General features: G+C 48.7%; 1 protein-coding gene across 1 annotated transcript in view; it reads right to left on the reverse strand.

The window, feature by feature from the left end:
• Nucleotides 1–1,167: 1,167 nt before the first annotated feature.
• Nucleotides 1,168–22,898, reverse strand: part of DNAAF11 (dynein axonemal assembly factor 11) — a 175,901-nt gene continuing 154,170 nt past the window's right edge. Inside the window, exons 10-12 of the mRNA XM_086918090.1 lie at nt 7,411–7,506; nt 4,202–4,284; nt 1,168–1,374 (exon numbers count right to left, since the gene is read on the reverse strand). Of these exons, the coding sequence (XP_086774216.1) occupies nt 1,191–1,374; nt 4,202–4,284; nt 7,411–7,506 (363 nt within the window). The 3' untranslated portion in view covers nt 1,168–1,190. The remainder of the gene's footprint in view (nt 1,375–4,201; nt 4,285–7,410; nt 7,507–22,898) is intronic.

The raw sequence follows: 22,898 nt of genomic DNA on the forward strand, positions 1-22,898 counted from the left end.
GCCTGCTTTACTACTTTTTTCAAACCCCTTACTTCCTCTCCCCATCCTGTATACTCACCCCCATTTCCCTTCTTACCTTTTTATCATGTTGTTCCTTACCTTTTCCACTGAAACATATTCCAATGGAAAATGTATCTCGCCATTTCAACTTTTGTCTAAAATAAAGTTTCCTCAGCCAGTTGTTGCCAGGCTGACTTTCTTCATTTTAGAAATTAGTCACAATAACGGATTACCTTTATAGGTATTCCCTGTTAACTTGAGATCAGTAATATAATATAAAGCATCACAGGAGTAGAGTGAGCTAAAAAGTGCATTTGAACGTTTTACTTGTAAATGATTTCCCATATTTTGTGGGTGGAGAGGTGAGGGTACGGATGTAAAATGCACTTTTGAAACTACACCATGTACATATACTTCATTCCCATTTATGTTTAGGATTACCGTGATAGTGAGAAGATGAAACAAGGGCAGTCGAGGGAGGCACATGTAAAAAAAGATATTGTTATCCTATGTCACTGAATATATTAAAGAAATGTATACCCCCATCTAGACCCTCTCTTCAATTCCATATACTGACTTTCCCTCTAAGGGATATCAAGAACCTTCTGCTGAACCTGGTCACGAGGAATCCCACTGAAATGAGGAGCAACTTTGGGTATGTGAAAGCCCACTGGGCCCAGAAGAAGAAAAATATGGCGGCTTGGGGCAAACAGCTCTACTCCAAGGTGAGTTTGTGGTTGAAAGGGAAGATAAAGAATGTTAGTTCTTTCTAAGACGTACACACCTTAAATGCATCTAGAAACATAAGCAAATTAAGCTTCACAGATAAGACTGTAGATGAATCAACACATCTTGCTGATTTTCCACTGTCATTGTGTGCAATCTTAGATATTAATTTCGTGGGGACAAACATTTTTAGGGGATTTTGCACTTTTCGAACACATAACTCCCTTGCACAAAATAGTTTGTTAGTGTTGCATATAGTGCCTAAAGTACATTACACGTTGTGATTGGTGACAATATAATTTAAAAGAAATTAGGTGTATACTCATTTTATGTACAAAGATAAAAAAATGTGTGATTGTGCCTTATGACCTCGGTAAAGATGATTCTGGAGACATAAAAAGAAATATTATCCGGTAAGTCCATAACTTGCCGTTCCTCGCACTAATATGGGCTACTCCTACATCTTATATTAAAGGTGGGACATCAGCATTATCTTCAAACGCTTCACAGGTCTCAATGCTCATCAGCTTCGGCCGCTGTAACTGGACAGGACCTTGGTGAATCGCCTTTTTTTCTAGAACGATATTTGCCACATCAGGAAACGAATGCAAAGTTGGATCAACTTCCAGCTTTTCAACTGTCTTTGTTCTAATGAAGAAAAGATGCAAAAACCTGAGTGAGTGGTGCATTAATGAGCCTTCTTCATGTACGCATTGTCATCTTTGCCATGGCAGATATCAGAATTAAAGTTACCAAAATGTATAATCCTTTCAGGACACAAAAATTACACACATACTTCTTGCCCATAAAGGTCAAATTGCTTTATCAATAGAGAATTAACTGCTCAAGAAAAGGAAGAGGATACGTAGGAAATAAATATGCAAAGGTGAACACCTTGTGACTACCTGGACTGAGAATGCCCCTACAATTCACCCTGCCAAGGTCAACATCAACATGTTAAGGCTTCTAGGAAACAGAGCGTTGAAAGACTACTATCCAATAACAAAAAACAAGGGCCCAACAGCAAAGAGAGATTACCCTAGGGATGTTCTAAACTAGTATATGCTGACAGAAGAGACTACAGAGACAGAGGCGAGGTAGCCCCGGGGGGCATATTTCACAAGGAGGGCTTGTAATTAATCAACCAGCATTTGTAGAGCGCAGCACTGTCACCCCTGGGGGTATCTGGGCGTTGGGCATGGCTGCCCAATGGCTGCAGACTGGCCGTAGCGGGCACCGGGTCATCCCCCGGTGCGCCTCATGGGTGGTGGCCGGTTTGGTGCCCCTAGGGCCCGTTTTTGTTACTCAGACGTTTTTGCAGCATAACTGCAAAATCAGCCCTGTAACAAAATCGGCCGAAAACCGACCTAGGCAAAGAGCTAGGCGGCATCCACAACCTCCACGGGAGGGGGTGGAGGGGGGAAGGGTTGGTGGCCGGCCGAGCACTTTGCCAGGGCCGGTTTTGGTTCCCAGTCCGGCCCTGGCGTTGGGGTGCAATTTATCCTCCGAAAAGTCAGGTCTTGAGGAAACAGCAGGAGGAAACACGCAGAAAAGGCAAAACAGAAGACAAAAAAGAGCAGCAAATGCAAAACAGGACAGAAAAACAAGCAGAACAGAGCAGAAGAGGGCAAATGAGAGGGCAGAAAAACGAGCAGAAAAGATAAAACAGAGCAAGAAACAAGCAGAGACGGAACAAACAGAGGACAGCAGGTAGACATCCAGAGAGAGTAAAGGACTGTGGGCAAGCTGAACAGGAGAACTGTCACAGGGGGAGCTGGCACGAGGGCCTGCTCATTGGGGTCTCACTGCAGCCTTCATTAAGGGGGTCCTGGAGGAAGGGTGGGGCAGTGGGAGGTCGGAGGAGGGAAATAGCAGGAAGAGGGAAGAAACGAGTAGAAAAAAGGCAGAAAAGAGGGCGGGAACAAGAACTGGAAAGGCAAATCAGAGGGCAGAAAAACAAGCAGAAAGGGCAAAACAGCAGAAGAGGACAAACAGATGACAGAAAAACAACCAAAAAAGGCAAAACAGAGAGCAGAAAAAATTGCAGAAAAGGCAAAACAGAGAGCAGCAGAAAAGGCAAAACAACAGGCAGAAAAACGAGCAGAAAAGACGAAACAGAGGGCAGAAAAGCAAGCAGAAAAGGCAAAACAGGGCAGAAAAACAAGCAAGATGAAAAGTCAAAACAGAGGGCAGAAAAGTCAAAACAGAGGGCCCGAAAACAGAGAAAAATTAGCAGGAAAATGCAAAACAGAGGACCGAAAAACATGCAGAATGGCCAAAACGGAGGGCAGAAAAATGAGCAGAAAGACAAAATAGAAGGCAGAAAAACAAGCAGAATAGGCTAAACAGAGGAAAAAACGAGAAGAAGAGGCACAAACAGAGGGCAGCAGTAGACAGGCAGCAGAGGGTAGCAGAGTGCGGGCAAGCTGGACAGGAGAACTGTTGCAGGGGGAGCTGGCATAAGGACCTTCTCAATGGTTGTGCTGCAGCCCCCATTAAGTAGGTCCTGGGGAAGTGCAGCTGCTGGGAGGAGGGAAATATTGGGAAGAAACAAGTAGAAAAGGGCAGAACAGAGGGCAGAAAAATGAGCAGAAAAGGCAAAACAGAAGGGAACACAAAAGGCAAAAGAGCAGACAGAAAAACGAGCAGCAAAGGCAAAAGAAAGGGCAGAAAAATGAGCAGAAAATGCAAAACAGAGGGCAGAAATCAAGCAAGCAGAAAAGGCTAAACCGAGAGCAGAAAATGAGCAGATAGGCAAAATACAGCAGAAGAGAGTAAAACAGAGGGCAGAAAAACAACATAGGGCAAAAAAACTAGCCGAAAAGGCCAAACAGAGGGCAGAAAAAGGCAACACATAGGGAAAAAACGTGCACAAAGGTAAAACAGAGGGCAGAAAAGGCAAAACAGGGCAGAAAAACGAGCAGAAAAGGCAAAACAGGGCGGGAAAAGGCAAAACAGAGGGCAAAAAAACGAGCAGGCAGTAAAAACAAAAGTATAATTTCTATCAGTTCGCTCTGCGCTCATTGTAATATGTGCAGATCACTTATACCTGCTCCTGCTTGGTATAAATGCTCCATATACTCACCACAGGGTGCAAATCTGTGAATATTGCAAGGAAATGTTAATGTGCACAGTCTCCCCACTGCCATGTCCCTGTTCATATGCGGAATTAGTAATGAATCTTGTGCTTATTTAAGTTGCAGTTGCATTTTATAATTCTGCCATAAAGCAAATGGTTAGAAAATCTGTTGAATAGGTTGCACTGCACAACCAACAATTGACGTAGAACTGAAGCTTTCTAAAAGAAAATATATATAGATTTATTTTGCTAGATAAACCCTATGACATTCATATTAAACCAAAAAACGCTCAGCACCTTCACACAATGTCTGGGGCATTTATTAGTCAGCATAAAACGCATGATTTATTCATCTGAGGTTTGAGCTTTGTCCTAACAAGTAAAAAATAAAATCACCTCTGCTTTGTTTCCATTTTACAGCTTTGATTCCCACTAGATTTCTTGGAGAGCTTTGAAGTAGCCCTGATAATTTCTGTAGCCTGCAGAAAGAAGACGAAAATGGTATTTGCTTCATTTTTAAAGACACTTTTATTTGACTTTTCCATGAAATGTAGGCTGAGAATGAAAGCACAGCGCCGCTTTTAAGATATGACATCTGTAGGATTTATACGGTTCCGGGAACACTCATATCCTGGGACTCCCTGCTAAGGGCATTTAAACTTAGTGTTAGAAGCTATACAAGCATAAAAGATAGACTGGAATGTCAGGATCATCTTGCACTAATCATACATTTCATATTCATACAGAATATTTAAGCATTTTTAGGATAAACTTGTGATTTGTTTTACTTGTAAAGTAGGTCTCTGCTGTACACCGTCTTCTGGGTTAAAGTGATGTTTTTAGGCATCTGATCGCCTTCCTGCGCGAGAGACGTACTCCTACGTTCACTGGGGATTAAGGGCCTGATGACAAGGCAGGCAGAGTGCTATCCACAGTTACTGCTGCGCCTATCTCTTCCCTAACCCTTAATTGGCCATGGGGATCCCATCTTCCCAGGCCAATTCCAAAAGGCCCTGGGGACCCTCTCACCTGGGGCCAAATACAATTAAACAGGGGAGGAGAGTGTGTAGCCCCCCTCCCCGAGGCTAAAAAGCCCCCAGGGACCACATCTCTCAGAGGCAAATACAATCAAAAGGGGAGGGGCGTGAAGCCTGCTTGGGCCCTGGGACCCCATCCCCCAGGGCTGAGGGAAGGGGGGCACGAAGCCCCACTCCCTGACTCTCTGTAGGCCCTGGGGACAAACCAACAAAAAAAGGGGAGGGCCGTGCGGCACCCCTCCCTGAGCCTTCATAGGCCTCTCCCCTTTTTGTGTTTAAAAGGGGAGGTGGGCTGCACTGCACCTTCCTGAGCGGGGAGGGGGGGGGGCCCTGGGACCCCATCCCCTGGGGCCAACGTCAATCAAAATGGGGCCCCTGTAATTAATAAATGGAGGGGGCATGCAGCTCCTTTCCCTGACCATAATTTGGCAGTGGGGACCCCCCCCCTGGTGTCAAAATGTAAATAAAAGGGGGGGGAGGCTGTATGACCTCCCTCTCTGAGCGTTTATAGGCTCTGGTGTCCCCATCCCCCAGGAACATCACTTATTATGAAAGGGAGGGGGCCTAGCAGCGCCCCCTTCCCAAGCCTATTTTGGCCCAAGGACCCCATGCCCCAATCCTATTTTGGCGCCGGGCCCGCATCAGTTACAAATGGGTGAGCCCACCAAGTTACACACCAAGCACAACATTATGGGGCCCCTGCCGGCTCCCCACATTGTGCGGGAGCCGACATGGTTCCCCATGAGGGAGCAGCTATTTATGCTGCTCCCTCCAGGTGGGAGCAATCTGTTGTTCTGTTTCCCTACATACATCAGTGCCGGCAGGGAATCAGATCGCAAGTCTGCTCCCAACTGGCAATAACGTTTTAAAGCTCCAGCTGGCTGGCAGCATACTTAGTATTTGCTCCCGTTTGGCAGAAGATTTGAAAATGCCCCCACCAGCTGGGAGCAAACACGTTTCCCTGCATGGGCTAGTGTGGGGGGGGGGGGGAATTGATGTGCCCTGGTTGTTGGTTACCTGACACACAACATGTGAGCCGGCACAGGAGGATGGAATCCCTGGGGCCAAAATAGGCTCTGGGAGGACTGCTGTGCAACCCCCACTGCTTTTTGTTCAAAATGACGGCTTGAGGGATGGTGTCCCCAGGGCTCTTTTAAGGCTCGGAAAGGGAGACTGCATGACACCCCCCCTCCTCCCCTAAAAAATACTTTGGGTCCCAGAGGATGAGGGCCCGAGGCTGAAAATGGCTGTGCACCCCAATTCCCTTAAGAAAATTTTGGGCCACTGCCAATTTGACTGGTGAGGGGGATCCCTCTGGGTTCCTCCCATGGGGCCAAGAGGTGCAGGGTAGCCCCACCCTTCCCCATTACATCATTTTATTTCACTTCAGGATAGGGGTCTAAGGGCCAGATGTATCAAAGTTTTTTTTGTCTCTATGGGAAAATGAGTTCTAACAGATGGCCTTAAGTCCACGAGTCCAGTACTGGCTGCGAGCAACATTCTTCTAATGTTCCTGGCAGCAAATTTGTTTGCTCGCTCCCAAAAGGTTCTGACTCCTGCAGGAGCAAACTGGCCCAAGTGAAAAAAAGCTCCCTGGGCCACTCAGAATGCTCTATTTTTCATTTGGCACCCCCACAAGACTCTTGCGCACACAACCGTCAAGATATACAAATATTTTTAAACTTACATTTTTCAAAAACTACTGAACAGATTTACACAAATTCACATAAATAACAATCTGTGAATTAAGATTTAGGTTCCTGCCAAATGTGGTGTAATTACGTTCACCAGTTTTTGCAGTAGCACTGCCTTAAGAATTCTATGGAAAATGCATTGGGAAATATGCTTGCCCCTTTTTATCTTGGCCCCCGTCTGACAGATCACCCGGAAAGTTTCCAGGAAAGAGCTGAAGCGAATGTGCTTTTTTTGGAAAGTTTTGTGAAGATCCATCAAATGGCGCAAAAGTTATTAACAAAACAAAAATGCTCTTTGCCTATGGAAATGCTGGCCTAACTATACCTACGGTTTTGGTAAACATATTACAACTTTCATTACTATCTGCATGCAGAATTAAGAAATGCAGGACAAATATTCTAGTAGTGAAGAAAGTCAGTGAACAGTTGAGCAGTACTGTGTGAGCACAGGTTAACGCTTCCAGGTAAGAGATTCTCAAGTATAAGGCCCTCTTATGTAGGGCATCTTGGATCCCCTATTGTAGGGCACCTATAAGAAACCTTCCCATTATAGGGCAGAGCACTCTGCTGTAGTTTGTCTTTAAAGCCTGGCAGCTCTTATTGTAATGCCTGGCCAGCATTCCCTCCAGCATGCTCTCTGCTGAGCGACAGCAGGCACCGAAGAGCTGAGAGCACTTCCAGGCACCCTGCAATGATTATTCTGTCAGAACCACCTTCTGTTTATGCCGGAGAAATGTTCCCTGACGGGAGAACAGCGGCCTGCGCTCCATTAGCTAATAAGATGTTCCATGCCTGACTTGAACATGCTTCTCGAGCACCGCTCCCAGATGAATCAGACATTTCAAAGGCCGCCTCTCAAAGAGACACTACATACCCTTGGCATGGTGATCACTAAATGTCCAGTTGTCTGAGACCTCTTGGCCGAGCTGCTGTCAGGCTTCACTTCTGTGGGGAGCACAAGCTGAAAGGCCTGAAGACAGAAAGCAATGAAAAGTTAACATCAATCCGTACACGACATAGAAATGAGAATATCCACATATTGCCCACCTGTGTCTTCTTTCCCTTTAGAAGAGCACTATATAATGCGCTTCAACATAAAGACGCATTTCACTGATATTTCAATTTCATTTTTGGAAAATATTTTTGCATCTGCACTATCAGAGGATGTTGATCATTTTCAAAAAGGATACTTACAGGAAAGACTTATTTTGTCTGCATGATTATTATGTTAATTTTTGCTTACTGGGAATTACATACTAACTGCATTTTACTCTGTTAAATTCGCCCCAGATTAACCGACACTGGGGAACCAGAACTCACAAGGATTACAGGACAAGCACAGAGGCTCCCTTGAGAAATGAGGAATGAGGAATGAGGAATGGCCAGATAAATTGTACATTCTGCATTCAGTTTCTCTGTGATTCCCCAATCCGTAGAGTTTCACTCAGATTTTGGCCCTGTGAAACTGAGCAGTTGTGCATCACTTCTTGGGATGAAGTGGCAATGAATGGCTTAGCGGCTTCTACCACTGACTCATATGATCGCGGCTTCTCTAAGCTAATGTACACTAAGCAGACATTGATCCATGGACAAGATGAGGGGTTTCTAGGTCTGAATGTACTACAACACATATAACATTAAATATATAGCAAACCTAGAATTAGTAGTCCCCACTTATCTCTCCATGCAAAATGACTACTGATGTTGGATAGACTAAAGATGTTTCAGGTGGGCAATATATAGCTGCCCGAAGAGTAAAACAGATTTTCTGCTTCATAAATGTGCCAGCTATTTTCTATGTCGTCTCCGATTTTCTAAGAAGGTTCAAATCCATCTCGAGACATGATAGTCTAAAAATGCACCTTAGGATTTTTGATAAGACACAATTAACTTTTCTTGAAAATCGACAACTATTCAACCCAATAACCTCACAATTAATAAGGCTTGCTAAGTGTAGGAAGGTTGCACAGGCAGAGTAAGTAAAACTATTACTTTGTTTTGGAACTTTATCCCATGTTGTTTCTTAGTATTGTATTGTATGTCGCTTTCCTAATGTCCCCACACCCTCCTGGGTAACACTCTATTCTACTCCATTCTACACCACCGTTCCTTAAACTTTTCCAAGCCCAGCTTATCCATCTTAATCAAATCTAACACCACATCCTGCACCAAGTCATGTTCAACCAAATGAAGTACCAATGCATTCAGGCACAGCCATTTGTCCTTCACTTTCAATAAGGTGTCCTCATCTCAACCCTCTAAAATTGTTACCTGTAGGAAACTGAGTTATTGGTTAAGGAGGGTGGAAGCCCCACTCAGTCAACAACTACAATCCTAGTCAGTCTGGGTCAATAAAGTGACTAAATTAGATTGTGCTTAATCCACTGGCACCTTGGCACAAACCATTAGGCTTAACTTATAAAGTGTAACATTTGTTACGTATTTACTTAGCACACAAACAGTAATAAAGTGAAAATGCAACACAAGAAGAATCCCAAACCAACCTAGAAAAATAGAGTACATTTTAAGAAAATTATTTCAGAATGACAAAAATCAAATCATCAGAACTAGAGATATTCAATTTTAAAGTTTTCGGGAAAAGTAGTGCATAAAAGTACAAAGTGTCACTCTCGCTCATCTAGTTGTGCTAGACCAGGGTAAAGTCCCAAATTAAGGCCAACCTAGAAGGAGCATGGGTTGGATACAGGGACCAGGTTAGTTCCTCTGAAGAGTTTCTTTCTGAGTCTGGTGCAAAGAGTTCTGGTTGCTGTGGAGGAGGTCATGAGGAAGAACAATAATTACTTACCTGTAATCTGTGGTTCTCCAGTATTGTTATCTTACATAGATTCACATGCCTGAATCATTCCCGTCGTCGGAGTGGGAGTCCCATGGTACATAATAACCATAACATAAGTAACCTAGAACCAGGAAGTGAAGTAGCCATAAACTGCAAGAAAAAAAACTTCCACATCTATGACTAGTCCAAGTCATTATATACAGTCCAAACTGCAGCCAATCAATCAATCAATCAATCAATCAATCAATCAAAGCATTTGTATAGCGCGCTACTCACCCGGAGGGTCTCAAGGCGCTTGGGGGGGGGGGGGGTCCTCTACTGTTCGAACAGCCAGGCCTTGAGTTGCTTCCTGAAGGAGAGGTGGGCTTGGGTCAGGCGGAGGTGGATGGGGAGGGAGTTCCATGTCTTGGCAGCCAGGTAGGAGAAGGATCTTCCTCCCGTTGTGGCTCTTCGGATGCGGGGAACGAAGGCGAGGGCGTGGCTGGTCGATCGTAGTTGGCGGGTGGGGGTGTAGAAGATCAGGCGGTCGTTGAGGTATCTGCGGCTTTGGTTGTGGAGAGCTTTGTGTGCGTGGGTGAGGAGTCGGAACGTGATTCTCTTGCCGACGGGGACCCAGTGCAGGTCTCAGGTGTCCGGTGATGTGGCTGCCTCAGGGGATGTCCATGATGAGTCGTGCTGAGGCGTTCTGGATGCGCTGGAGTCTGTTCTGGAGTTTGGCTGTGGTTCCGGCGTAGAGGGAGTTGCCGTAGTCCAGTTGACTGGTGACGAGGGCCTGGGTGACCGTCTTCCTGGTTTCGGTGGGGATCCACCGGAAGATCTTGCATAGCATGATTAGGATGTTGAAGCATGATGAGGAGACGGCGTTGACTTGTCTGGTCATCGAGAGGGAGGAGTCCAGGATGAAGCTCAGGTTGCGTGCGTGGTCCGTTGGTTTGGGTGCGCTGCCCAGGGCGGTGGGCCACCAGGAGACGTCCCAGGCGGAGGGTGATGATCCCAGGATGAGGACTTCCGCCTTATCTGAGTTCAGTTTCAGGCGGCTGTTCCTCATCCACTCTGCTACGTCTTTCATCCCTTCATGTAGGTTGGTTCTGGCGGTTGCGGGGTCATTGGTGAGGGAGAGGATCAGCTAGGTGTTGTTGGCGTAGGAGAGGATGTTGAGGTTGTGTTGGCGTGCGATGGCCGCGAGGGGGCTCATGTTGACCTTGAACAGCGTGGGGCTCAGTGATGAACCTTGCGGTATGCCGCAGATGACTTCGGTGGCGTCGGATCTGAATGGGGGGAGGCAGACTCTCTGTGTCCGGCGAGGGAGGAGATGATCCACTCCAATGCCTTCTCCTGGATTCCGATGTTGTTCAGGCGCTGCACTAGGGTGCGGTGGCAGACAGTGTCGAACGCTGCGGAGAGGTCAAGGAGGATGAGGGCCGCTGTTTCCCCGTTGTCGAGCAGGGCTTGGAGGTCGTTGGTGGCTGCGATGAGGGTGGTCTCGGTGCTATGGTTGGCTCGGAAGCCGGATTGTGAGTGGTCGAGGGATCCATTCGTCTCGAGTAAGGCGGCCAGCTGTCTGTTGACGGTCTTCTCAATGACTTTGGCAGGAAAAGGAAGGAGCGAGATGGGGCGGTAGTTTTTGAGGTCGGTGGGGTCTGCTGATGGTTTCTTCAGTAGGGCGCGGAGTTCAGCGTGCTTCCAGCTCTCTGGGAAGGTGGCGGTGTCGAAGGAGGTGTTGATGATGTCCCGGAGATGGGGTGCGATGACGGAGTCGGCCTTGTTGAAGACGTGGTGAGGGCAGGGGTCGGTTGGTGAAGTGAGTGGATGGAGTTCATCGTGCGGATGGTGTCTTCCGTGTTGACCGGGGTCCAGGTGCGGAGGGTGGTGATGGGTGGCGTTGGTACGGTCGTAGGGTGCGTCGGCTGTGTGCTGAAACTGTTGTGTATGTCTGGGATCTTGCTGTGGAAGAACAAGGCGAGCGAGTTGCAAAGGTCTTGCGAGGGAGTAATGTTGTTTCCGGCGCTGGGGTCGAGAGCTCTTTGACGATATTGAAGAGTTCCTTGGTGTTGTGGGCGTTGTTGTCCAGTCGTTCCTTGAATGCGGTTTTCTTGGTGGTGTGGATCAGCTGGTGGTGTTTTCGGGTGGCGTGCTTGAGGGTGGTCATGTTGTCTGTAGTCGGGTCTTTGCGCCAGGCTTTCTCGAGGGCCCGGCAGTTCTTCTTGGAGCTCTTGAGTTCGTCGGTGAACCAGGATGCTTTCTTGCTGCCGGGTCTGACGGGGGGTCTTCAGTGGAGCGAGGTCGTCTGCGCAGTTGGTGATCCATCTTGTGAGGCTGTCGGCGGCTTGGTTGGGGTTCGTTGAGCTGGCGGGAAGGTTCTGGCTCAGGGATGAGGTGAGTTGGTCGGTGGTGATCTTGTTCCAGCTTCTGCGGGGAACCTGTTGCGGGTGGTGGTGAGTGGTGGTCCTACTGAAGCTGAAGTGAACGCAGCTATGGTCTGTCCAGTGGAGTCCGGTGGTGTGGCTGAAGGAGATGTCATTGCTGGAGGAGAAGACGGGGTCAAGCGTGTGGCCGGCGTAGTGGGTGGGGGTGGTCACCTGTTGCTTGAGTCCGAGGTTGGCAAGGTTGTCCAGCAGGGCGGTGGTGTTGTGGTCGTTGTTGTTCTCCAGGTGGAAGTTGAGGTCTCCTAGAAGGATGTAGTCAGCGGAGGGGAGGGCGTGCGGGCTGATGAAGTCGGCGATGTCTTCGCTGAATTGTGTGCGGGGTCCTGGGGGTCTGTAGATGAGGGTACCTCGAGAGTGGTCTTGGGGTCGGTGTGTATCTGGAAGTGAAGGTGTTCGGCGGTTGTGAGGGTGTCGTCGGAGTTGGTCGTGATGCGGATGGTGTTGTTGTGGACGAAGGCAATGCCACCTCCGGTCTGGTTGACGCGTTCCCTCCAGATGATCTTGTATCCGTCCGGGATGGCGATGGCAATGCCGGGCGCTGAGGAGGCGTTCATCCATGTTTTCATGAGGAAGGTGACGTCTGGGGATGTGGAGTCGAGGAGGTTCCAGAGTTCGATGGTGTGTCTGTGGACAGAGCGGGTGTTGAGCAGGATGCACTTCAGGTGGTTGCTGCTTGTGCTCGGCTTGGCGGGTGCGGTGCAGGTCCGGGTGCAGGAGAACTTGCAGGTTTGGCAGGTGAAGGGTCCGTGGGTGCGTCCTGGGGTGGCTCGGTGGCAGCCGGGGATCCGGTTGGTGTTGAGTGCTTTGAGGGTGGTGGCGTCGTAAGTCCGGCTGGTGGGACGGCATCTGCGGGGACCAGGGGGTCTGGCGCTGGGCGCGGTCCAGGCGCGGACGGGCGCAGACGGGCTTGCCTTTGGCGCACCCGCTGGGCGTCAACGCTGCGCGTACGCATGGACTCTGCCAAAAATGGAGAGTTGGGGGGGGCGGGCGAGGGAGTAGCAGCTGAGAGGCGGCAGCGATGTGGCAAGTGGGGGGGAACGGTGCGGTGATGCTGGAGGGAGCGTGGGTGGGGCCGCGGGGGAGCAGCTGCAGGGAGCGGGGTGGGGCAGGGAACAAGCAGGGACAACGGGACAAAATAAAGTACAATGCAGAAAACGACGAAGGAACCAAAATACAAAATACAGTACAGTAAACGAGGCAGGCACAGAGGTCGACGGAACCACTGTAAAGTACAATGCGGGAAGGACGGCAATACAGTTACCAGAACACGAAGCAGGCACAGAGGGCAGGCAGGGTCAGGGGGCCAAACCAGCAGGGGCAGAACTCTCTAGGCAGCAGGAGGAGGCCGGGCACACTCGGGGTGGGCCACGCGGCGGGAGGAGCGACCGGGTCTGACCAGGTCAGGTCAGGTCACAGCTCCTCGCCCGTGAGCCTCGCCTAATGAACCCTTGTGGGAGGGAGGAGCAGCTGGGAGGCGGGAGCGGGGTGGCGAGTGGGGGGGGGAGCGGTGCGGTGATGCTGGAGGGAGCGTGGGTGGGGCTGCAGGGGGAGCAGCGGCCGGGAGCGAGGTGGGGCAGGGAACAAGCAGGGACAATGGGACAAAATAAAGTACAATGCAGAAAACGACGAAGGAAACAAAATACAAAATACAGTACAGTAAACGAGGCAGGCACAGAGGACGACGGAACCAATGTAAAGTACAATGCGGGAAGGACGGCGATACAGTTATCAGAACCCGAAGCAGGCACAGAGGGCAGGCAGGGTGAGGAGGAGGCCGGGCACACTCGGGGTGGGCCACACGGCGGGAGGAGCGACCGCGTCTGACCAGGTCAGGTCAGGTCACCAATCAGGCAATCAGGCGAGAGCACCCTCCAGAACGTTCTCCTCAGAGGCTGAGGCTCTCAGATTTTCTCGCACAAGAGTGAACCAAGTGATAAGAGCATAAACCAGCCTCTGAGGGGAGGTGGGTGGGTTGCATGTGAATCTATGAAATATAGCAATACTGGAGAACCACAGATTACAGGTAACTAACTATTGTTCTTCTCCAGCATTGGGGTATCTTTCATAGATTCACATGCCTGAATCAGAGTAGAAAGCAGTACGCCAATAATGCTTGTAAGACGCTATTTGTAACATAAACATATGTACAAAAGACATTATGCAATAACATACCTAGAATGCTATACTATGCATAAATACATGTATATACAGGGCAGTGCTATGATATATGATAATCATGTCTGAAATGAGTCTGAAAAAAGATACGGAAAATCGCTTGTCCCACTGATGTATCTGCATCACTGGCAGCATCCAAACAGTAGTGCTTGGTAAAAGTGTGTCTGCTGGACTAAGTTGCAGCTCTGCAAATTTGATGAAGAGGCACATCCTCAAAGAGAGCAGTAGAAAAAGAGATTGCTCTTGTAGAATGTGCTCTCGGAGTTGTTTGCAATGGTATTCCGGCTTGCTGATGGCAGAGGCAAATTGCGGCAGAAATCCAATGAGTTATAGTCTGCTTGGATACTGAATGTCCCTGCCGCATCCGATTTCCGGTCAAGGGAAGACATGGCTTGGCAGTTTGGGCTGGACTGTTCCCATGAGGCACAGGGTCAGACTGATTTGCATATGGCCATGTCTGAACTGGGGTGGCGGAGTGAGCTAAAGAATGGTGATGGATTAAACCCAGATCAGTTGACTGGGGTGAGTGTTTGATTTGCTCAAACGCTCCGTCCATCATACCCTTTTGTATCGCTTTGTTCGCCCTAAGTTGGCAGGGTATGCTCAGACGTGAGTCCCTTGCTTATTTTGTCACTGGATTCAAGATAGCCTGGCTGATGAGGGTTATGTACCCGAAACCGGTCCTAGGATGCTTGTTTCCGGTCCAGGGAAGACATGGCTTGGCAATTCGGGCTGGACTGTTCCCATGAGGCAGAGGGTCAGACTGATTTGCATATGGCCATGTCTGAACTGGGTTGGCGGATGAAGCTAAAGATGGATGGATAAAACTCAGATCATTTGACTGGGGGTGAGTGTTTGATTTGCTCAAATGCTCCGTCCATCATCCCCTTTTGTATCGCTAATCTCAGAGAGGCAGGGTCCGGGTGGCAGATCTGTCCGTTCTGGATGGATAGGAGGTTCGGTATTGGTCGAAACTGAATGGGATCGCATTCTGAGAGAAGGAGAAGTTTGGTAAACCAGAACTGGCAAGGCCATCTGGGAGCGATGAGAATTAGGCGACATGGCTCTTTCTTCATCTACTGGAGAACTATGGGAACCAACGGTATTGGAGGAAAGGCGTAGGCATATATCTGCGACCAATTTATCGAAAACGAATTCCCTCGTGTCCCCTTGTGGGGAAGCCAACTTGCAAAGAATGGGCATTTGCGTTTCTGATTGGTCGCAAACAGGTCCAGGTCAGGACGACCCCACTCCTGAAAGACCCGATTCAACGTTGGTTGATGTAATTCCCACTCGTGATTGGATACTGTCAATCTGCTGAGGGAATTCGCTAGGACATTGGAGACTCCTGGGACATGGATCGCTGATAGGCTGATTCTGTGTCGTATCGCCCAGTCCCTGATTTCTTGGGCTTAAAGAGAGAGTAGGGCAGACTATGTTCCTCCTTGTTTGTTCAAGTAGTGCATACTTACTATAGTGTTGTCTGTCCGAATTAGTACTGAAGCTCCCAGGATGATGGTTCGAAAGAACTTTAGGGCTAAAAAGATGGCTCATAATTCTAGAAGGTTGATATGCCACGTCCTTTGCTGGATGTTCCACTTGCCGTTGACCGTCATCCCTTGAAGATGTGCCCCATCCCTCGAGGGATGCATCTGTGGTGATGGTGTAATTTGGAACTTCTACCAGGAATGCACACCCTTCATTCACGTTCTTTCTTAGAGTCCACCATAGTAAGTGTCTAATGTGGCTTCCAAGAAGGACTTTATTTGTGATGGAACAAGATGAGACTTGTCGAGGTTGATGGAGAGACCTAGAGATTGGAAAAGTGACAGACATCTTTGAATGTGTGCGCTTGCGGTTGGAAAAGAATTCGCCTTGATAAGGCAGTCGTCCAGGTATGGATAGATTTTAATCCCTTCCAGACAAAGGTGAGCGGCCATTGGAGCCAGAATCTTGGTAAATACACGGGGTGCTGAACGTAGTCCGAACGGAAGGACTTCGAACTGAAAGTCCCCGCCAACCACTCTGAACCGCAAGAATTTTCTGTGTCTGGGTAGGATTGTCACATGGAAATAGGCATCTTGGAGGTCGAGGGTGGCCATGTGATCCCCCGCCGAGAGGAGCTGAAGGATATCTTGAAGCATTAAAATCCGGAAGGATAATTTCTTCAGGAATTTGTTGCGGGACCGAAGGTCACGGATGAGGAGCCATTCTCCCGACTTTTTCATTTTCAGGAAAAATCTCGAATAAAATCCTGTTCCTCTTTGTAAATGAGGGACCCTTTCGATCGCTCCCTTTCGAATCATCAAATTTATTTGGGAAACAAGCTCGTTGAAATGAGCAGGAGGTGGGCCCTTGGGAGGAGAGTTTGGAGGAATCTTTATGAACTCTAGAACATGGCCTCTGGCCACGATGTCCAGGACCCACTTGTCTGATGTGATAGCGGACCAGCTCGAGTAAAATTGGGAGATTCTTGATCCAACTTTGAAAGGGTAGGGCGGTGGAAGTGGTGGTTCTCATTGCTTTTTAGCTGAATCCCGTCCACGGTAGGAGGGCTTTCTTTTATTTTGTGAATAGGTGATATTTCGCTGTCAGTATGACTGTTGTGTTTGGGACTGATATCTCTGATTGCCTTGAAAGGACTGGTATGACCTTTGTTGGTTGTAGCCTCCTCTATTAGAAAAAGATCTACGTCCTTTAGCACCCCGAAAGGGCGGCTTGCGAAATTGAAGAGTACCGATAGATCTTGCTGTCTCTCTGCCTTTTTTAATGGCCTGAAGGGCCTCCTCGACATGCTGGCCAAATAGTGATTCCCCACCAAACGGCATGTCGATAATCTTTGCCTGAACCTCCTGGCAAAAAGATGTCGATTTCAGCCAGCCTTGCTTTCGCAGTAATGCGGCACCCGCTAGCACGTCCGAATCTATTATCTCAGCAGAGATACGCTCTCCTTCTTGTAAGATCTTTAAGGCCTCAGACTTTGATGGTTCCGGCAACATGTTGATGTAGGGAGAGATGTCCGACCACATCTGTCTGTGGTATCGCCCTAACATGGGCATTGAATTAGCAGCACGGACGGTCTTCGCTGCCATGGTAGAAACCTTCTTCCCAATAGCATCCAATCGTCTGCTGTCCCTGTCTGGAGGAGCTGTGATTGGAGAGGAGCGTTTCTAGCTCGTCTTTGTGCCACTGGGGCAATAACAGAGTCAGCTTTCGGCAGGACTATGAGGCATGCAGGTGAGTTATCAGGTGCCTTATGTTTTTGTCTAGTCGAGGCAAGACCGCAGGAATAGAAGCAGGCGCTGTCATGACCTTCAATCCTTCCTTCCAAATGAAATCAATAATGGAAATGGTCCGTATCTGTTTCCTTGGCTGATACTTAAAATCGTAGAGGAAGCACTCATCCTTCTTAGTTTCCATCAGTAGAAGGAACCTTTGTGTTGCCCTTTCCAGATGAAAGCATCCAATATCGACTGGAGGAGAGTCAATGGGAGCTGGAGTTGAAGGGGACGGAGTTAGAATTTGGAAGTCATCCTACTCCGTAAGAAGAGATCCATCTCCCACTTCTCCTTCTTCCCTATCATCGTCAGTGGTGTTAGCATCTGTGCGGTAGGTATCGTATCAGGAGCTGGAGCTACAGACTCCGGGAAAGGATTTTTATCCTGGTCATCCTCCTGATATTTACTAAGTAATTCCGAAGGGCTCCTGGCAGTGCGAAATCTGTCATCCTCTTTGGACTCCTCATCATCCTCCCCAGAGTCCGGTAATTGCTCTGGCAACTCAAGAGGTACTTTGGTAGGTGAGATACGCAATGGAGAGAGGGCCTCCAATGAAGAACCATGTCTCTGCAGTAAAGAAGATGTTGTCGTAGACGATGCAGAGGAGGCCGTGGCCGTAGATGAAGACCATACCTGCAACTCTGTGCAAGATGACAATGGAAGCATCGACGAGGGGGCCATTGACGGTATTGTCGTCGATTGAGCTGGTGTCAAGGAAGTAGCCGTCGATGAGGTAGTTGCCGTAGACGACGCAGCAATCTTCGACGATGAGGCAGTCTTCGCCGACCAGGCAATTTTTGTCGACCAGGTGGTCGTCGACGCCGAGGCAGTCTTCCTCAACGAGGAGGTCGTCAACGACTACGAGGGAGTTTTCGACGACGAGGCGGCAGTCGACGATGAAGTCTTTGACGACAAGGCGACCGTCGGCGAGGCAATCGTCGACGAGATCTTTCTAACCTTTGCCGTTGACGGGGCGTCGGCAGATGTAATTTCCTTCGTTGACTAGATAGGCTTCACAGAGACAGAGACTAGCGTCGACGGAGATGAAGCTGAAGTCATGATCATTTTTGATCTCGGCGACGAGAAGGTAACAGTCGACATCGAAGTCGCGTCGACGATGATTTTCGTCGACAGAGAAAATCTGAGAGCCTCTGAGGAGAACATTCTGGAGCGTGGGGTCGCCTGACTGGCTGCAGTTTGGCCTGTATATAATGACTTGGACAAGTCATAGATGTGGAAGTTTTTTTCCTTGTAGTTTATGGCTACTTTACTTTCTGGTTCTAGGTTACCTAGGTTATGGTTATTATGCGCATATTTATTGCTTTTTTTATGTATCATGGGGCTCCCACTTTGACGACGGGGAATGATTCAGGCATGTGAATCTATGAAAGATACCCCAATACTGGAGAATGGGTAGATCTTTGCGGCTGGTCATCAGTGTAGCGCGAAGAGCAAGCCCAGCGTCATGGGCTATTGACTCTGTAGAGGGAAGAGCCAATCGGGCATTGCCAATGGTCATTGCCTAGGCGTTACATTGGCGGTCACTGCGTGCTGTGTTGCTGTAGCATGAACTGCAGGTCTTGAATTGCAGGCCGTCACTGTAGCACAATGACAGCGCCGGTCCCACCAGAGCTTAATGTTGACGGTCACCGTGGGCAGCAGAGTCTTGGAGCGAACAGGCCCCTTCCCAGTTGCTAGGAGCCCTAACTTCTGGATTTTCACCTTTTCATGTAGAAGAGTACAATCTGATGCTAGCCAAGGCTCCAGGGCCTGGGGGGGCACCTTTTCGGAATCAGGGACTCACACCAGCAGAAGTTGTAGGGAGGCCTAAGAAACCTGTTGTCTTCCTGTAGCTCACACAGGTCAGTTAATTGGCCGTTGGAGTCACTCTGGATTAGCGTGGGATGAAGGTAGGCTGGTCCAATCTTCCCTCTCAGACAGAAGGGCAGTCCTCTGGCAGCAGGTCAGTCCTTTTGTAATGTTAATGTAAGATCGGAAGTTTGTTTCCGGTCCAGGGAAGGCATGGCTTGGCAGTTCGGGCTGGACTGTTCCCATGAGGCACAGGGTCAGACTGATTTGCATATAGCCATGTCTGAACTGGGGTGGCAGAGCAGGCTAAAGAACGGTGATGGATTAAACCCAGATCTTTTGACTGGGTGTGAGTGTTTGATTGGTTCAGATGCTCAGTCCATTACCACCCCCTTTTGTACCGCTTTTGGCCACCATAAGTGTGGCAGGGTATGCTCAGACGTGAGTCCCTTGCTCACTTTGCCACTGGATTCAAGCAAGCTGGGCTGAAGACGGCTGGAATGCCAGAAACCGGTCCTCGGAAGCTTGTTTCCGGTCCAGGGAAGGCATGGCTTGGCAGTTCGGGCTGTACGGTTCCCATGAGGCACAGGGTCAGACTGATTTGCATATAGCCATGTCTGAACTGGGATGGCAGAGTGGGCTAAAGAACGGTGATGGATTAAACCCAGATCTTTTGACTGGGTGTGAGTGTTTGATTGGTTCAGATGCTCAGTCCATTACCACCCCCTTTTGTACCGCTTTTGGCCACCATAAGTGTGGCAGGGTATACTCAGACGTGAGTCCCTTGCTCACTTTGCCACTGGATTCAAGCAAGCCGGGCTGAAGACGGCTGGAATGCCAGAAACCGGTCCTCGGAAGCTTGTTTCCGGTCCAGGGAAGACATGGCTTGGCAGTTCGGGCTGTAATGTTCCCATGAGGCACAGGGTCAGACTGGTTTGCATATAGCCATGTCTGAACTGGGGTGGCAGAGTGGGCTAAAGAACGGTGATGGATTAAACCCAGATCTTTTGACTGGGTGTGAGTGTTTGATTGGTTCAGATGCTCCGTCCATTACCACCCCCTTTTGTACCGCATGTAGTAGAAGTGGGCTGGTACATCTTCAAAGCGTGGACATTGCGGGGCTGGGAGAAATGCAGCCTTGGGCAGTCGTGCCGGTGTAAGATATGCGCAGTGTAAATAGTATATCTGTATAAGGCGAGGTTTGGCAGATATAGTGAGTGTTCTGGGGGCCATAAGAGCGTTCTTCCAGTCTTCTTCTTCTAGAGGACCCACCCAACCTTCCCACCTGTCTCTAAAAGGGTCTAGTGTGGATGGGGTATTGTTTATCAGGGGTCGGTATATTTGGGATATCCCTCCCTTGCCTAGGGCTCCCATGAGAATTTTGGCCTCCAACGGGCTGAATTCGGGGAATGACTATTTGTTGGGGATGTGAGTGGCTAGGGTGTGTTGTAATTGGAGATATTTAAAGAATTGAGTAGATTGTAAGGAGTATGCACATTGTAAGTCTTGAAAGGAGGACAAGTGTTCTCCTTTCCAGATGCCTCCTAAATAGGTGATGCCTATTAGGTCCCATGCTTGAAAGCCCGTCAAAGTCCCCACTTCTCTCAGCCATGTGCCATGCAATAATGGAGTTTGTAATGCGAGTCTGTTGTCCCAGTGGATGTGTCTCAATGCAGATCGCCATGCTAGGAAAGCTGTACGAGTGACTGCTGGCAGGGCCTGAGGGATCAGGGCTCCATACAGCATAGCTTGGGCCTGAGAGAATCCTAGACAACCCAGTTTGAGACGACATGCTGGGTCCGACTACCCCCGTTAAACCAATCATGGATTGTCAGATGATGGGTAGCGAGATAGTACAGAAAGGGATTTGTCATACTCATTCCTCCATCATATGTGGTTCGTTGGCAAGTCGTGAGAGCTAGACGCGCTCTTGAGCCCCCTCAAAGGAAGTTGGTAATCACCCCATATAGATCGAGAAACCAGCTGCGAGGAAGGTGGATCGGGAGATTTTGGAGAACATATAAGAGGTGGGGGAGAACCATTCTTTTGAAGAGGGCGACTCTCCCGAGACGGTTGAGGGGAAGTTTTTGCCAACGAAATAAGTCATCTTTCGTGCGTCGGAATAGTGAACCAACATTTAGAGAACAGGTCAATGCTGGGAGACACACCACCCAGATACCAAGGTATTTAAAGGATAATCTTTGTATGGGCATGGTTGCCTGCCAGTCGAAACAGTCTTTAGAGGCATGAAGGGGCACCACTGTGGATTTGAGTGGTTAAGGCATAACCCAGATGCTCGCTCGGAGTGGAGAATCTGCAGACATCTCTGCCCGGACGAGGCAGCATCAGCGAGGTACAAGAGGACATCATCAGCATACAACGGTCTTCCTGAGATTCTTGCCACCGCCAGCCCTGATCCCGGTCATAGGTCTGGATGTTACGGGCCAGAGGTTCAATCGCAAGAGAGAAAAGTAGAGGGGAGAGCGGACACCCCTTGCGATCGGGAAAACCTCGGACAACGCCCCATTTATAAGGACCCAGGCTGATGGGTTAGAGCAGGGGTCTCCAACCTTTTGTGTAGTGTGAGCTACTTCTGGTCAGTGAAAATCGTCGTGAGCTACTAAACCCCAAGCAACTCGCGCATTTTTCGAGCGACCTTCCCCGTCCAGTTTTATTGACGTTAAGCCTATTTCTTCAGAGCCCATGGCCCCATACTGTGGATTCAACACAATAACACTGAAAGAAACAACTTTTTTTCCCTTTTTACATGTGCACTGCCTTCTGCAGCACAGTGAGACAAAAAGCTAAAGCACAAGCCACAACAGTGACACAACAAAAGCACAAGCGGAGGCTGATGCTTGTCGGAATGGGACAGAAAAGAGGCTCTGGCACCAAATTAAAAGCAGCCCCATAAGCCGGGTCTGATGGCTCACTGCACTAAAGCAGCCACTGCAGGGTCCTGTGCTTGACCTCATGGTCACAGGTTTAAATCCCAGCAGGTACACTCATCCTTTCATCCATTTGAAATCGATATAATGAATAGCCTTGAGTTGGGTAACAATAAACATCTGCTATTCAGCCCCAGTACACCTTTGGGTAATCGTGCGCTTTGCAACTAGACCTGTTATGTTATTAAATATAGGGCAGGCAAATCAAATAGCTAAAAAAAAGTGGCCCAGATTTGCAAAATAAGTAAAACTTAGACATGTTGTAGGACGGTGTTTTTCAAGGTATGGAAGACTACTTGGCTATTTGCGCTTGCAGCAGGCAATGTTTGGTACTATCAGGAAATTTTACAATAAAAAGCAGCCCACCAGCCAATAAAATCGGCACACAAATAGCCAAAAACCCACAGACAAGCATTGGCACAGACTACCAACCAATAAAATTGTCACACAAACAAACCACAAAACAACCATACATAACATCCTGAGTGGCCACACGACACCATGAAACAGTCATGGCCTCACTGTGGAGAGGCCAGAGCTGCCTGTGTCCCTGAAGAGCACAAGGAGGCCAGTGAAAAGGCACATTGTGGTCCAGCCCACCTCTGGTTCAGTCAGCACAGGCTCAGAATGGACCAGCTTGAGAAGCTTAAATGGGGCATGGCAGGGGAGGTTGGTGACAACTATTGGATGTTATATTGAAGTGAAGGCAAGAGCCAGAAAGCTAGCATCAGTGTAACAACAACCTTTTTTGTCAAAAGGCCTCCTGCACCTCTATCTGACTTGTTTTCACATACAGCTGTGTTGCACAGGTCCATCAATCGAGCCTCTTTGCTAAGGGCGAACAGGGTGTCTTCAGTCAGAGGGGTCTCGACATTCAGAGCAGTCTTATCCTCCGAGTAGTTCTCAATGTGTAAAAACCATCATTACGA

Source organism: Lissotriton vulgaris, chromosome 4_1 (assembly GCF_964263255.1).
Source record: "Lissotriton vulgaris chromosome 4_1, aLisVul1.2, whole genome shotgun sequence".
Lineage (NCBI taxonomy): Eukaryota > Metazoa > Chordata > Amphibia > Caudata > Salamandridae > Lissotriton > Lissotriton vulgaris.